Below are 17,668 nucleotides of genomic sequence, written 5' to 3'. Positions count from 1 at the left end.
ACATTGTCCCTGCTACTACAGATGGCTGAAATACTTCTGACAAAATTTCTTGAGTCTTAAGTAGAAATGCTGATTAACCAAACCTGGAATGTTTTGGAGCAGCGTTTCAGTTTTGATGGAAAAGCAGAGCAGGCAGTTTCCTCTGGCACTGTGCTCAGAAGCTTGGTTTCCAGAATCTGCCACTTTAAAATTCAGGTTTTGGGCAATCTCGGGCCTTGGGGTATTTGTTTTGCCTTCTCAGGCTGCAGGAGCCCAGGAAGTATAGGTACTTCAACTACACAGCCATGGCAGCCTTCTCCATTTCACCCCCTACTGCCCACAGCCAAGGGAAATTCCCCTGTACCTTCAATGACTGCCTCTGTCTAATGTCAAAAAGACTAGACTGAAAGCTGAAGGCTATAATTTTGTAGAGCAGGTTTTGTGCAACTTGCCTTCACAAATTTTATCTTTCCTCATAAAATGGAAATTCCAGTATTTTATCAGCTCCCCTTGCTAGAGAAATACAATTTTCCCCCCCCAGAGCTTCTCAGGATTATAGCCCTAATAAGAAACATAATTTTAATTTTTCTTCTACTGAAATGAGTGGGAATTTTGCTAATGATGCCCTCGGGGAACATCTTGTCCTACCCTTCACAGATCTTGGTGATTCTACTCCAGCAGTCACTTGAAACAGTGAAACTGATTCCAGCATCAAGAGCTGGAAACATACACGGTATGGAAACTGGCGTCCTCTGGTGCCTCCTGTAAAATTTCAGGGAGTTGCTGGAATCCCTATATTTACATATGTAGGGTTCACATCTATCCTAATGAGTCTTTGGGAGTGACAGAAGGCTCTGTGCAAAAAAGCTTATCTCAAGATATCACAAAGGGCCAAATAGGAAAACATGGCCAAGTTGTTGCTGCTCTTCTGAGATGACAGAATGTGCTTTTCCAGGAGCCAGGTATGGCAGGGTCCCCAGGCATGGTGAACAGCAGTGTTACCTGGTGTTGTCAAATAGCAATCTCAGAGGGGAATTAGCAAAACTTTAAGATAGGGATTTTTTTTTATTATTATTATTAATTTTTTAAGCCATAAGCAAGAACAGAATGACAGTTGCACATAAGAAGGTTTATTCTTCAGCTCTTTATCTTTTTCCCCAGCCTAAGTATTTGTATGAGTTGGCCTGTCTATTTGAGACATCCAAAGTACCTTCTGGGTGCAGCAGAGTGCAGTGGTTTGGTGAAAAGAGTCACAGTGTAGTATTTACTGTTTGATTTCTTCTCAGGTCAATGAAATATCTGCTAGGCTGGGAAAGGACTTCACAGTGACTCCATCCAAGCTTGTTCAGTTTGATCCAGGTATGAAATAGTGTACTGAGTAATTCTAAAATTAATTCACTGATTTTAGAAGAGCAACCTCTTGCTTTGGAGAATGAAATCTATTACATATCTACAGCTAGAGAAGCTGAATAGTATTTAAGACTTGAGCTTATTTTTTGGAAGTGCTTTGGGCTTCTTTAGTGAATTGGTATCCTAATTATTTGGCATGAGATTGCCCACAGTCTTTTACTTTTTTTAAAATATCAAAAGTGCTGATATGTTGTCTCCTGATCTCCCAACAACTAGGCTGGATAGGACTCACCCTGAGCTGATCTATGGGATGCTTTAAGGACTTCAGTCATTATAGGTAAAGCCCCGGACACAGGTCAAATTTAGACAAAACTGAGAACAACTTAGGGTATTCAAGATGTCCAAGGCCCTATTTCATTAACATACAATACTGAAGTTACCCAGTAAAGACAAGGAAACAAGAAAAAACAATGGTAAGATTTGCCTAAATGGTTGCACTTCAGTCTAACATGGTTTTTGATCCATTTGCAGGTATTTTAAATAAGTGCTCCATCTTTAAAGTTAAACTTTTCAGATACAAACTCTATGATACATTTTCTCTTGAAAATCAGTGGAAGTCCTAAATCAATGTATTACAGTGCAATTTTGCACATCTACAGCAGCACTTTGTTACAGTGTATGCACTTCAACTGAATCATCATTGCTCAGGAACAAATTCAAACTTAATGTTATTTGGAAGAACAGCAGGACTCCAGTCAGTCAGTAGGAGCACAATAGCATACACAATCTACTCCACTCTAGCTGCAGACATGTTAATTAATCTATTTCTTTGACACCCTGATTGATTGAAATAGCACTTAAAGAGTAATTAAAATGTTTATTTGTGTTAGGAGTGTCAACCAAGATGTGGAATATAGCAATTACCTATGACGGATTAGAGGAAGATGATGAAGTCTTTGAAGTAGCTCTGAACTCCCCTGTGAATGCTGTTCTTGGCACACGGACAAAAGCTGTAGTGAAAATTTTGGACTCAAAAGGAGGTATTCTCTTTTGATCTTTGTGACTAAAAAGGTGGGACAATCTTGGCTGAATAGCTATCTATTTTCAACCATGAGTTGTTCCTAACATTCACCATTAGACCAAACTGCCTAATTTATTTTTAGCGAAAACAGGCTTGACACTTGCAGGCCCTTTATTCTCTCACAAAATCATACGCATCCTCACAGGATGAGAAAAGCAACGAGTACAAAATGAGAAAAATGCCAGGAAAGAAACCACTTTTCATAACACCATGAGTTCAGTTTGCATTTTCTAAACTGGGGAAAATTCGTTTTTTCCCCCCCAGTTATTATTAAGTTGTTACACACCCTCTAAAAGAGATTTACTTTTCTCTCAAAAAGAAATGTAGAAAACTAATCCATCTTTTAGCAATATATTTTCCAATACTTAAAAAGCACAGTCTATAACATCACGGCAAATAGTTTAGTCTTTGAAGACTGCATTATCATTATGTTTTTCAGCAATCAAATGTGGAGTATCTGAAATCAGACCAAAAAGGAGGCAATTGTAGAAAGAGAATCATAGGAAAATGGTAGAAAAATAGAAATAATTAGAAAAGCAGTTGCAGCCTCTGACTGCTGAAGAGTGTCTCTTCTTCTGGTGTTTAGTGAAACAATATTTAAAATATCCATATTGCAATGAATTAGGCTTCATGTTACAAAAAGCCCCTTTAAAATTTCAGATTTGTCTTCTAAATATTCCTAGTGTAAATCAGGACTTAATCGATGCAGCGACTTTGAAACAACAGTATCCTGGATTTCCAAGAAGAAGCTTCTCTGGAGATGATGGAAATATCATCAATGGTAGTTAAAGATACCTGTATATTCATACAAAAAAAAAAAAAACCCAGCACTTCAATGGCCAGTATAAGAATGAAAGCAGGTGTTTTCAGCAGATGCTTGGTTGAATTCTGACCTGTGGGTAGACAGATGCATCACATATAAAATCTTATAGAGATAGTAGTTGCAGTTATAGTCATAGATAACCCCAAAAATGAGGGTGACTGAACAAACAGCAAATCAACTACTTCAAGTGAAAGAATCATCCACCTTTTAAGGAAAAGCAGTTTATGTGCCCATGTGAACATGACCAGTTATTTGCTCATGCAGTTAAAGCTGACCATCTGCCATTTTCTATGCTTTCAGGTCAGTGCAGCTATTCCCATTCTTCTGGGCAAAGCAAGAATGACTTCTGGGGGAGAGGCACGCTGTTTCCAGTTTCCTCAGGCTCCTCATCACCTTCCAGGCCTGGCAATGTTTCCTTGGAAAGGATCCCACTGCCTCCTTCCAAAGGGATGAGAGGGCATGGAGGGGATCTGTGGCAGGAGCACAGCTCGGCGAATCGGTCAAGGACCAGGCTGAGAGTAACTGGAAATGGCAGAATAGTAAGACACTTCTGTAGTTTAGTGATGAACTGATTTGTGAATTTATTGTGATGTGACATCTTCATTTAACTGTCATTTTTGTAGCAATTCTATCTGATCACACAATAACTATAAACTACATGAGTTTGCACTGAGTCAGACCTGGGGCTATTAAAAAAAAAAACTGTAAGGAAAAAGCCAAAAAACAAACCAAACGTTTTGAGGATCCATGTATGCAAGAGAGGAATAAAATCAAGACCTGGGGGAGGAAACGGGCATGAAGCAACTTCAGCAATTATGAAACTCCCAATCTTATAAAAATTATGGGTAAGTTAGAAGTTGGTTGAACTAGGCAAAGCTGTGCATCTGGTACTGAAGTTATAGAGCTGAAAATACTGTTGGTTTAAACACAGAATAGTTATTTAAACCCTTTCCACTGATTCTCCTGCTTAAGCTATATTAATTTAGTTAGGTATTCAGTAATTTTCTGCTATTGTGACCTTAAAGATTTCTGGAATCTATTTTTATGAACACTGAGCATTACACTTGTAATTTGTGCGTTTTAATGGCTCCTTTCAGAAATGGTATGCTTCTATACTAAAAGAGAAAGAACTAAACCAACACATGCTCTCCACGATGTATAAGCTAGTGATAAATGTTGCATAAAGTCATCTTGTTTCTATAATCCCATCTCATTCTGCTGTTCTACGTTTTTCAGGTTCCTCCTTCATCTGTATTTAGAAATGAAACAGATGTGATTTTCAAAGTAAGAGTATTATGGGTGTTGGTTGGATATTTCCATGATTTCTTTCTGATTCTGCTCTTTCTAGGCTTTATCACTCCTAATAATTTGTTATGTCTAATACTTTATTTTTCTATCTTTCTTTTTCTTTGGTGTAATTTCCCTTTATTTGTGATAATTTTTATAATAATTAATTTTTATTATTTTTAATTTAGTTTAAACAAACTAAATTAAAGAGCTGCCTGTATGTACTAACCCTTTTTTTCTCCTGTTCTTGTGTGATACTGTAAAATGAAGTATCATGGGATTGTATCACTCAAAATAGAGGATGACACCTCCTCAGCTGAAACCAACAAGAAAGCACAAACACAGATAAATGTAATCTCCTCTAGAAAGACAGAAATCCCACTGGCTGATAAGGCAGAACTTGCAGCTGAACCAAGATCAAGACATAGGGTATGAAATCCTTCTTCCATGGGCATTTTCACCATCTGTTTTCAGTCGTGTTGTTTTCCAAAATGATTTAACACCTAGAAGAGTTTTCATGGCATACAATTTTAATATAAGACCTAATTAATCTGTTTCATTTCACTTGTTTTGTGTAATTATTTTCCTTCAAATATTCAAATGACATTTTCTCTTTCCAGGACTTGAACACTTTTCAAAAGCCTTGTACACCAGATTTAAAGGGTCTCTTGCATTATGAAGAAAGAACACAGAAATTATTTCAGTGTGATGGGATATCATGGAAATTCTGGAATTCCCAAGGCAAGGTAAAAAAGTAGCGATGTGTAGGTATCTACATCAGAGCATGGAGTCTACGATTGGTGATACCCTATAGCAGAGGACCTGTTATTTACTTGAACAGGGCATAAATGTTAACCAGATTCAGGTTTGCTTTCAGCAGAAACAAAAGTTTCCCAGGAATATGATGAGGACTTGACTGCTGGGGTTGCCTTTTCTCTCTGTCATCCGCAGGTGCTCCTGGACAAACCACATGAGCACTAGTGTTGTGGTGCTTGGGACAATGGAGACATAACACAGTCAGTGAATGAAGTCTGTGGGAGAATAGGTGGAATTTAGTAAAATAAGCTTAATTAGGTATTCTGTAAACATACTTTCCCCCCACCACTTAAGATGTCACGCTGAATTTTGCTGCACTGCTTTCCCTGTACAGAGTACAGGAGACAGAAAATGGTGTCCAAACTAATAGAAAGCCTTTAGAAGATTTTTGGAAGTGAATCCTACTGTCACCATCAAAACTACTAATTATAAACTGTAGGATCCTCTGTCAGGCATTATTTGTTTAAATGTTTTAAGCAATGCTCTATGTTTATTTATAGACACCAAAGCTCATGCTTGGTTTAATTCTGGACACTAGTGCACAGCCTATCTGTGCATAGACAGAAGTCTGCTTTACCTCTTCCTCTTTTACTTTAGGAGGTAACTATGAAGAAATGCCCCTCTGGATGGACTTATCATGAGGGCAGCTGCTACTTCCTGGTGCTGAATCACAGGGTCACCTGGAACATCGCTGCTCAGGCTTGCAGAGATCAGTAAGAGACCATAATGCATTTGCTGTACAGCGCTGTTGCCCTGAGACAAATGCTGCTCTTGAGACCAAATTTATTTGGATAAGCCGAGCTTTGGCTGCTCTGCACAGCTCCCCCCAAAACTGCACAAATCCTGGGATTCAAACACAGTGGACGATAGAAATATTAGTCTCATAACGCTTCAGGTGGTTGTTTCCCAAAGCTGTCCATCTGCAGTGAGGATATTTTTCTAATGGGAGAGTTAGTTTGGGAGAAGAGAAACTCGGAGTCAGTAGAGACAGAATTTAATCCTCTCTTACCCACCACTTCCTTGGCACTACCTCCTCTTGACATAGCAAAGGTAAAATATTGCCAGCTCCTGTGTGCCTTGCTGTATGCTTCTGAAGATGCAGCTTTGAAGATTCTGTAACTATTTGAAAACTTTTACATTCAATTTAACAGTGCATTTCTGACTTTTTAGGGATATAACAACAACAACAGTAATGACAACAATAGTAATAATAATAATAGCTGTCTCAAAGTAGGAGACAAAAAACCTGTCAGTCTTGTTTTCTGGATACGTTTGAGATTTTGGCTTTAGAGGTATTAGGTTAGTACTGGAAAAAAATGTTAGCCATGATATCATGAAGCTTGTCCAAGGATAGGCATGCTCTGTACCTTGTCCTGAATTGTGAGCACCAGGTTGAAAACCAATCTGAAAAATAGGAAGGGCTTAAACAGACCTCTCCATTACTCCAGATCTCTCCATTACTCCAAAGGAAAATTGAAACAGGGAAGAGTGGGAAATGATAGAAACAGCTTATGTTCCTAAAGTAATGGAAGGACATGCTGAACAGTGAATCATGGCCAAGCATGCAGAACAAGGATTGATTCATTCCACTTAGTTATGCCAGATTATGATGTCTTGGGAACATGCAAAAGAAAAGTCTTGATACTCCTACCTCCCAGCTGATGGAAGATATTCTTTACTAAAGTGTAAATGTCATGTCCTCTTGTGAGCCAACCCTAAATTTTGTGTTAACACTTGGTTTACTTACTATTTCAGCTCCTGAATTTTTTTGTTATTATCTGCTTTTATTATGCTACTTGTTAACAAACAATGCTATAAATTGTGATTTTTTTTTTTTCTGAAGGCTTCAACAATGAATTGATCTCTTGGAACCATATGTCACTCTTCTGGGAGGTGTATCCTATCTTCTAAAAGAGTGTAGTCTTTGTGACCCATATTTTTTGTAGGTGGGAGCTTCTTGATAGTGCAATGTAGATACTAAACTGAATAAAACTAAATAAATGTAAACAACAGTAACTAAAGGACAGTGTTAAAAAAGCTACACAGAAAATCAAGGCATATCACTGAATCCACAAGGAAATGAATCCTACGGCAGTGCTAATTCAATTAATGTCATACTAGCATAGACTAAGGAAGATTTATCCTAGTAAATGGAGTACTCCTTGCCTCCATCTGGAACTAATTTACAAGAGTACAGCTCCAGGAACATGCTAAAATGTGGTAAAAGAACATAACTTATTAAATTTTATTTTGTGCTTTTCCCCAGCTCCTCCAGCAATCATCACCACCACTAATTGTGGTGTTTCTGTTATTAATACGGATTCTATTGACATTTAAATGTTTCCAACAGGGAAATAAAACTACCATGGAGGTCAGCCCTCAATTTTCAACAGATCAACAAACTAGATATTAAATGAAAATATTAGAATTGACTTTTAGTAAATCAGCCAACTTTCTTGAAAAAAAGAATAATTTTTTGACTACTACAAAAAATGGCATAATTTTAAGCTCCTATTCATTTGTCTTGCTAGAATTTTTCTATTATGCAGGAAAAAGAGCCCAAGCATTGTTGAAGTTGATTCACTAACAGTCTCCTGCCCTACCCTTTTTGAGACAATCTTGCAATTTTGAGATGATGAAGTTGGGAATAGGCTATACAAAAAGTATACAGAAGTAGGCAGGCTAAAAAGTGTCTGGACAAGGGCCACGAAGTTGATCAAAGGACAATAAAGCCTGCCATGTGAAGAAAGAAGACATAGGTGAACCCTTTTCACTGTATTTCAATATTTAGAGGGTGGCTAAGAAGAGGATAGCGACTCCCTTTTTACAAGGAGTCACATAGAAAAGATGAGCTAGGAGAACAAGTTATTCCTGGGAAGATTCCAAGTACACACAAGGGAATTTTTTTTTTTTTTACTGTGAGATCAGCCGTTAGAAGACTCTCCCCAGGGAGAGGAGCAGATTCCCCAACATCAGACACTTTCAAGGTTTAGCTAGACTGAGTGCTGGCCCATCTTGTCTGGACTGTCCTTTTGCCAGATGATCCTTAGAGTTCCTTTCAACATGATAGTTTATGATTCTATTCCATCACAGTAATGTATTCGTTGTGGAAGCAGTTGTTGTCTAGACATAAGTACGTATGCATGGGCTAATGCAGGCCTGTTTGAGTTTATATTGATATACATTGTATGCATTTGTTGCAGGTGGCATACAACCCTTTTCTTTAGTTTTCATGTTCAAGGGTAGAAGCAGACAAAAATAAGTGCTTGTCTTGATGCAAGTTTCTATATATCAGTGTTAAATGGGATGGGGGGACAGGGAAATCTCAGTTAATTGCTGTGAAAATCTTGCACTATTTCTAACCCTTCTCCAATTCAATGGAGAGAAAGGTGGTTTAAGAACTCATTTCTCTAGCTTTGTTTGTATGCATGAAGAGACTCTTGGCAACGTGAAGAGAAGCATCTGGGGGATATTATGGCTGAGTGATCCCACAGCAGTCTGATTTAGAAGCAATTTTGATGATTTATGCCACAGCTCTTGTTTATCCAATAGGAACATGTCCTCCCCAAGGGTCAGTACAGCAGGACTCACTTGTGTGTGAGATGGTTTCACTGCTGCCACTGAAGGGATGGGAGAACTGCATAGATAGAACCCACAGTTGTGTCTTTTGCCTTGTTAGTCATATTATACTTTCATCTTTTTTGAAGTTGAACATTTAATTAAAGCTCAAATATTATTAGGTTTCAGATCCTGTACTGCTAGCTGTGTAAGGCAGAACATGTTATTTTGTTTGAACAGCTACATGTGGCCCCAGTCCTTCGGAATTACAGGCAGAACCACATCTAAAGTAATACATTAGTTACTTCATGATGGCTCAGTGTTCCCTAGGAACATCAGTCCTCTTTTAGTACTGGTTTTCTAAGTGGTTAACTCATATGTGTGTGACTCCAGCAGAGGAATCCAGGTACCTAGAGTAATTTTAAAGGCCTTGTGTATGCTGTCTGGCTTTCAACTGCCAGTCTGGAAGTGCAGGGCTTCTGCAAGCTCTGCAGCATGTCTGCCACTCTCATCTGAATGTTCTGAATGATAGGAGGTGTTGTAAACAACACTAGACACCTATTTCAAGGCATCAGGATAACTCCCTAGGTGACCAAACAAAAGACTGAGATAAGCACAGTCTTTCAGTTACCCCCCACACCCTTCAATATCAGTATAGGACACAGATTTACTACAGCAGCTCAAATAAAATTTTGTGTCCCATGGAGACCTTCACACTTAGTCAAGTATGCTTTTGCCATTGTTAAATTTACCAAAATGGTACAAGACTCTTAAATGCATCAGGCAATTTAATAGAAAATCAGTAAAGTCTTTGTGCTAAGTATTTCCATATAATATTTCAAGGTCAATAGCTACCCAAAATGTTTCCTTAACTTGTGCAACTGCTCTAAGATAAAGGATGCTCTTGACTCAATAACAAAAGTTATGAAGCATGCAGGAACAATTTTAAATAGATAGTTCAGCACAGAAAAAAGTGATGTGTGTGTGGGTTTGTTGTGGCTTCTTTTGGTAGGTGTTTGTTTTTTGTTTTGTTTGGGTTCTTTCCCTAATAAGGCATAATAACTCCTTATCTTGACTAATTTACATTAGGAAGTGTTAGATGCACACTCCACAAATAACATTATCTTGTAATTTCCGGCGTCTGATCCTATGCCTCAAGGTTCAGTGAGTAACATTATGGAAGTGCTATGTTCTTTCAGGATGGTTTGCATTTCCCTAAAATACACAACTCCCCTAAACAAGTATAACAATTAGAACAGTTGTTCTCTCTTCAGTAATGTGTTTGTGAAGCTGTACTTAGAAAGCACTCCTATAGAGAAAATATTAGGTTAAATTATAATTATTGTAGTGCTTTCCTTTCAAAGTGATGAAGTCTCTCCCCAGTACGTGAATTGAAGTCTGAAACTGTTATTGCTCAGACTATGCCTGTATGTCATAAATGATACAGCAGTTACTGACACATATTGATGCTTTTTGGTGCATAATGCTTTATGCTCACCTAAAGTAAATTACTTTGTTCCTGGGTTTTGAGTGCCCTTAAGCAGAACCCAGATAAAATGCTCTATTTTTGTTCTTGTTCACCTAGTAGTGATGCCACAGAAACTGCTGTGCAAACCTCTTCTCACGTCCATTTGGTCAGCGCAACCACAGCCCCTGGCAGGCAGAATAGAATCCTGCTGCTGAAGCAGTTAGCCTGAGAGGACAACCTGAATTAGCTATGCCTGCTTTCCGGGACTCTGTCTGTAGGAGAAGATGGAGTATGAAAGTTCCCGACAGTGTTTGTCAGAGTAACAGCTTTGTTCCTAGCTCACCAGAGATTCTATGCCTGGCAGACTGGCCCAGAAGGATGGAAGCCTGTCCCAAGGGTGGAACAGGCACATCTCACTCTGATGAGCGGCAGAGCTAAGCTCGGCTGATACCTTCACTGGGTGCAGTTTTGGGGGCCTCTACCACAGTGGGTGTACAATCCTGACTGCTACCAGACAGTTTTGAGGCTGTTCTGCCACACCTTTTGTTGAGGAGAGGTACACAGGTGTCAGTGTGAACCTTTACATGCTGTTCTCTGGTGGCCCAGGAACTCAGAGTGCCCCTGATGGGCCTATTACTGCACAGTGCCTGCCCCAGGGCAGCTGTGATTGCACAGGCAAGGGCTAACACCCAGCTGTCCTGCTGACCTTAGCAGATCCACTGTGCAGCATGGAGCACCGGGCAGCTCCATCCCCTCCTGCTTTGGTTGGCCTGCAGGGATAATGGAGGAGGGCTTTGCAGCAGGAGCATCCCCCCTCAGAAAAAAACAATGAATTTATTTCATATCCTGGCCCTGTGGGCCCAGATTCAGGAATGGTCCAGATTTTGTGTGGTATGGACTGTGCAGAATATTGTGGACTACTGCTTTGAATTCTTCTCATGTAAATTTTTCCTGTTCCCTTTGTGTGGCATCATATGAAATCTATGGGATCAGTACTCTTAGAAGACATACAGGGCAATAATGGGAATGGAGCTCCAGGCATGGATCTTTAACTAGGCAGCATGCTTAATGGTGGGATTTCACTCTAACATCTGCTCATGGTCTCCATAGTGAGCTCAAGTCTGCCATGCCATTCTTCAGGCCTGGTTGCTGCCCCAGCTCCTAAAGAAGGGAGTTATCACTTCATCTGGAGCAATAGTAATCTTCTGTCTCTGTTATCTGGCAAAAGTAATGAAATTAGTAAAATTCTTACAATACCATTTACTTATTCTAATGTTAGAAAAGTTTTTTTCCTCTGTTAAAATGTTTTTATGAACAGTGTTGTTTGCTCTGGCCCTATCAACTGTCACCCAGGATATTCTGGGAGGCTGAAGGGGTTGGCATCACTTTTAGACTGAGCAGCAGTCAGAAATATGGGACAAAATAAACGTCAGCACCAGATGTTCAGCATCAGAGGGATGGCAACACCAGGTGTGACATGTAAAAAGGGGATATACCAATGCAGACACAAAGATGGATAAATAAGAAAGTGGAGCCACTGATGGCTGACAGTTCCCAGCAAATGTGAAGAATGACATTTGTCTCTTAATGCCTAAAGATTTAGCTTGATCTCTAAATGGCTTAAGAATAGCCTGCTGGTGCTTGTATGTTTGGTACTGATTGCACGGCCACTCAGTGGCTAAAGTTGGCAAATCCTCCTTTGGAGCTGGCAGACTATAAGTACAAATGCAGAACAGAGCTTATGTGTTGACTTAATTCAGAAATTAGTCTGCTTAATACAAACCAATTAGAACTAAATGCATAGCCACTGCAGATAATCCTCTGAAGAATGCGTTGCTTTCCAGATACCAAATTTCTTGTGATGAACAACTGGGGGAACCCATGGGATACCTGCATTTACTGAGTGCAGGTTCACAGGAGGATGGAGAAACAGAACATCTCAGCTTGTTGAGGATGTTCTGTTTGAAAAGGATGAAAATGCAAAAAATAAAGGGTTGGGATAGAGGCAGAGGAAGGAAATGGAGGGGGGGGGGATGATGCAATAATCCAAATGTTGATTTTAGAGGATGTGTGTGTAACTTTGACAGGGGAGATTTAGATTAGATATAGTGAGAAGGTTCTTCAATCAGAGGGTGCTTGGGCATAGGAACAGCCTCCCTGGGGAGGTGGTCACAGCACCAACCTGACAGAGTTCAAGAATGCTCTCAGGCTCATTTTGTGGTTCTTGGGGCTGTCATGTGCAGGGCCAATAGCTATATTTTGATGGTCTTTTCAGTCTTTTCCTACTCAGGACATTCTATGATTTTCTGACTCTATCATTACTTCACAGAACCACATTACCACTTAAATGTATTATTCAAGGCTTCAGTATTGTCAAAATATGATTTTAAAGAGATATCTCCTGCTCTACTACCAGATAGATGAAGTTGTACCTTTCAGTGGCTTGGATTTCAGTGTAGGAAGTTTATTATTTTATGGAAAATCAGGTACCAATAATTGTGCCAATAGTTTAAAACACAGTTTGTGAGTATGAGGCACATATTTCCTGTATACATTTCCTTCAGTTGCCAAACTGATTTAATTTTTTTGTTAGAGAAACCAGATTAGGACTTTGGTTCCTCCCCAGGTAATCCACAATTTTAAGACTTCATCTTCATGTAATTATTCCTTCATGCCAGTAAATTGTGGTTTTCCTGTGACTCGTTATTTATATGCGTTATGGTAGAATCAACACCCATTGTTGATAAGTTGATGGGAGCTGTCTGTCACTCTGTGGAATGCTAATTACTCTGCCCTCTCTCGTTGAGCTTAGGTACCTGGGGAGTCTAACAAGCGTAGCTAATGAACAACACATGCAGTGGCTGTGGGACTTCAGTGGGAAGATGCCCTTTTGGATAGGCAAGTATATTGGCTGCAAGTTCCCTCTGCAGACTATAGTTACTGTGCATGTTGAAAAGCAGAAACTGCTGTAGCAGTTCAAGCCCAGATTTCAAACACTGTATTGTTCTCATGTTTCTGCTGTTTTATTATTTCAGTGCAAGGCATAAACCAAAAAGTCATAATTTACCTAGCTACTTTTATAAGTCTTTATCAAAAAGATGTGTTTATCATGATGTCTGTTGCTGGACTGTTTTTGCCTTGAAACCTTTCCTATTTTGACACAAGCTGAAGAAAATAGTTCCAGCTCCTACAATTTTGTTTATCTTGTCTTTCTTTCAACTGTTATTTTATTTATCCCTAATTTAGCTTTTTCTTTTATTTTGTTTTAGCTTAGATAATTATTTGTGTTACTCCTAATTTAATGGTGTTATCTTGTGTTAGAAATCTTATTAATTAATTAGATGATAAGCTAAAGAACATTTCATCATATCATTTCAGATTTAGCTACTTCTTATTAGGCACTTAATATTTAATGAGAAATTGAAAGAATTTGCATGGGTCTTAGTACATCCCTTCTGTGAACGACTGCCTCAGCTCATATACTAGTGGTACTGCTTTTTTCTAACCTTGTTTCTGCTACACTGTCCTCAGTGTTGCTCTTTCTCTCTGATTCTGGACTGTGATTATCAGCTCTTAGTAATTTGCTGAGATGGACCTACTAGGTATACTAAATTAACTTAGAAAAATACAGTTAGTTTTGGATCATGTTTAATGGTATCATAATTCTGCTAACTTGAAAGAAATAAATTTATTTGACAAAGATTAAGAGTACAAGATTGTTATGCCAATTATGGTCTCTCACAAGAACACAAGTCATATCTGAAATTATGCCATTCCTATTGGTCTTAGTAACTCAGAGGCTAGGTGAAAAGATATGTTGTCTATTGGACTAATTAACACAAACTAGTTTTACAACTTTTAATTTAAACAGTGTAAATCATGTCCATAAAGATCTTCAGAATTTTATATTCAGAAGCAATCTGAAGGCATCTGATGCTGCCCAGACTCCTTGCTATTTCAAGTATCGAAAGAGAAGCCTATGAGGTCATAGACGTGCAATAGATGAAAGGAGAAAAAAACATTTCAGAGACGCACTATTGCAGAGAAGTGCGCTTTCCTTTATTCATATGGAACTAACTGTGATTGAAGTGAACTAATTAAATCATAAATTGTGTTTTGCTTGTGTTCTATCAGATGTTTTCTTTCAGCATGCAACTGTATGCATTTTTTAATGAAGAACAACTTATAGAACAGCATAACTCTCTTGGCATCTGGCTCCAGTGACAATAAAAACACCACTGATTTTTCTTACTGATTTCACACAGGTTTGAATGACCAAGTCAATCCTGGACACTGGGAGTGGAATGGAGGAGAGCCTGTAACCTACATAAACTGGAGAAGAGGCTCCTACCACTTTTCAGTGAGAGGAAGAAATTGTGTATTTGTGCAGAAGCGAGGAAAATGGCAAGCAACTGACTGCAAGAAGGTCAAACCAAACAGCTATATATGTTCAAGAAAGTTGTAATGGATGGAGGATGCCTCTGAAAGAATATGGACATTCATGCTATTTCAGTATGTTAGCTGTGTTAGAAAACCATTCTAATCATTAGCAGGGCTTATTTTATATGCTGCCAGAGGTGCAGATGCACTGGCAACTAATGAAGGTATAGAGATCAGATGCAAAAACTAAGCCCAGGTTAAGGTTTTGAAACCTCCCCAAAGACTTTGATCTGTCACTTACCTATGAGTATTTTTATACCAAAGAGCTGGGTCTCAAGGCTTTCATCACACTTCTGTGCAAAAGTACTTTTTCTTTAAAGAAAGTACCATGTCAATTGATTTGCTTGCCTCTTCAAGGAAGAGTTGTGAACTGCACAACTCAAGAACTGCAGTTCTACTCTGCAGTCACACTAAGAGGAATGCTGCTGGGGCTGGAAATAAGGGTAGACAGTTGCCTAAAACCAGATCTTTTGGGTGATGATTTGAGTAATGTCATGTAAGTACTGGAGTTTGTTTGGTGAATACCTAAGTACATCTTACAAAAGTACCAATGGCTGGACACTGCCTGGTGACAGAGTACTAACAGGAGCAAGGCCTTGTATTTCTTCTACCTCCCCAGGCCAGCTTCAGAACCTAATGGATCTGCCCACACCGAGTTGCATCTGTTTCACATTCCTAAGCAAAAATTTTCTTTTTTTTTTCCTGGAACTGCAGGATGGTGCTGTAATTTTTAGTGTAATTAAATAATGGGACATCTCTAAATCAAATCTTACAGCAAATGATGATTTATTAAAAAAAACCACAACTTAATCCTAGGATATTATTTGGGGATAGTCACTGATACATGAACATCAATAGGATTTATATGTGTGTATAAACCAATGTAATCATGAGACATATTTTGTAGTAAAGCAGCTATGGCTTTTGAAAAGTATTAATCTAAGTCCTTATTAGGGATTTTGAGGCTTTTAAAAATAATTTTTAAAAATCCAGATTTATTTCTAAGAATGGCTTAAAACTCAGCAATTAATAGGAAAAATCCAGCTGGCCAGAACTTATTATTTTAGAAAAATATGGTTGCACTATAACCATTTTGTAACAATATAGTAGATTTGTATTTTACCCGTCAAAAGCTTGCTTTTTGAAATTTTTACTGCCAGCCTTAAAATTACAAAAAAAAAAAAACCCAATCAACCAACGGACCAACCAACCAACACCAAAAAAACCAACCAAACAAATGAAAAAAAAACCCAAACCAAACCAAAACAACAAAACCAAACAAAACCAACCAACCAAACAAAAACAATGAAAAACCCAAACAAAAATGAAATTAGGATCCAAGCATAGGCTTCCTAAAAAAAAAATAAAATTAAAGCTCCTCTCAATAGGAGCCAGTGTGTGGCAGCTGGTTTGGAAGTGAGTAGGGTGAATTTGCCCTGCACCTATGAACCCTCATCCTTCCCATCTGCCTGCCTGCTGCTGGCCCTTGATCCCCCTTGCTCATCTGTTCAGCCAGCCTCTGGATCAGTTTTGCAACAGAGCTGCAAAACCTCCTTCTTGAGCTGCTCATAGCAATTTCTCAGTCCTGCAAGAGACAGACAGAGTAGAATCACCTCTGTTCTCTGAGCTAAAGGACACTTTCAGGGGTTATATCTTCCTCCTCTTTGCCTTTGTCATACATGGGTTACTCATCCTTCCTCCTTGCCTGTAACAAGCTATATCAACACGAGAGCAGCTGAACAGTCTTTGTATACAGGAAAGAGCCTCCCTGAAAGGACTGCTGCCAATAAATATGGGTGCATTGCAGAATCAGAGAAAAAACATACTGGGGACAGAACCTCCTCACCTTTTCTCTTGCTATCAACAGATGCAGACAAAAATATTTCCAGGACTTTTAATTTTTTTAAATTTTTCTTAATTTTTTTCTTTTTTTTTTTTTATTCTTTTTAAATTTGTTTTTTAACGTAATAATTATGAGAAGTTTTTAGACACTTTTGCTAGACAGAAACTCTTTTGTTTAAGGAGTTTTCTAGGTCAACATAGATATGCTACTTGTCTCCAAACCAAGTACTCCTGAATATCTGGTTTTAGACCTGATTTTATTCCTGAAATTTTTCATTACAGAAAAAAACAAAGCATCTAAAAAAGCACTCTCTGTATCTTTTAGTGGTGTATTCTGGAATTGCAGGGAAAATTGACTAACATAAACTTTTATTTTTTAGGGCCTTTTAAAAAATAAAAGATGTAGAATTTATTGGTGCTAATTTGATAAAACCTATTGAGATTATTCAAATACCTCTCCCAATTATTTAATAAATAAATGATATCAACAGAGTGGGGATTTTGACAAAGGTGCTTGTTACTTGATCAGTAACTAATAAATGACCCATGCCATCTGACACAACAGTGATCTCAGGTTTGCTTTTGAGAGTAGGGGAAGTTTTCTGTTTTCTGGACTTCATTTGAACGACTTTATAGTGACTTCTGCGCATGAAGATTTTACTACACAACAGATTTTTAGTTGTGCAAACTGCATGAGTTTACTGGCTCAGTTTTGTCTGAAACAATACACTAATGAAACTAAAATTCTTATATTGCAGAGCAAGTATATTTCTGCCCTGAGAGGGCGGCTGATTTTTTTTCCAATACAATTAACTGCTCCAAACATTTAATTAATAAATTTCATTTTTCCTGTCCTTAAATAGGTATTTTTTCACAGATCTTTACATCTTTTATTGTCATTGTTAGATACTAGAGTTCAAAGAACAAAACACACTCAAATCAGGGAAAGCACAAATATTTTTTTTCTATTGACATAGGAAATTATGGCTTCTAAGAAGTTTAGAAATGGATGGGCCTACAGTTC

At 38.4% G+C, this 17,668-nt stretch overlaps 1 protein-coding gene across 1 annotated transcript in view; it reads left to right on the top strand.

Annotated features, from left to right (window-relative positions):
- The window catches only part of FREM1 (FRAS1 related extracellular matrix 1), a 63,743-nt gene extending 46,966 nt beyond the window's left edge, over positions 1 to 16,777 (top strand). Inside the window, exons 30-38 of the mRNA XM_064736385.1 lie at positions 1,266 to 1,338; positions 2,220 to 2,369; positions 3,534 to 3,772; positions 4,470 to 4,517; positions 4,791 to 4,949; positions 5,141 to 5,266; positions 5,934 to 6,049; positions 13,175 to 13,260; positions 14,628 to 16,777. Of these exons, the coding sequence (XP_064592455.1) occupies positions 1,266 to 1,338; positions 2,220 to 2,369; positions 3,534 to 3,772; positions 4,470 to 4,517; positions 4,791 to 4,949; positions 5,141 to 5,266; positions 5,934 to 6,049; positions 13,175 to 13,260; positions 14,628 to 14,827 (1,197 nt within the window). The 3' untranslated portion in view covers positions 14,828 to 16,777. The remainder of the gene's footprint in view (positions 1 to 1,265; positions 1,339 to 2,219; positions 2,370 to 3,533; positions 3,773 to 4,469; positions 4,518 to 4,790; positions 4,950 to 5,140; positions 5,267 to 5,933; positions 6,050 to 13,174; positions 13,261 to 14,627) is intronic.
- Positions 16,778 to 17,668: the final 891 nt, after the last annotated feature.

The sequence above is a fragment of the Zonotrichia leucophrys genome, chromosome Z (genome assembly GCF_028769735.1).
Source record: "Zonotrichia leucophrys gambelii isolate GWCS_2022_RI chromosome Z, RI_Zleu_2.0, whole genome shotgun sequence".
NCBI classification, from domain to species: Eukaryota; Metazoa; Chordata; class Aves; order Passeriformes; family Passerellidae; genus Zonotrichia; species Zonotrichia leucophrys.
This window is presented reverse-complemented; position numbering and strand designations above follow the sequence as displayed.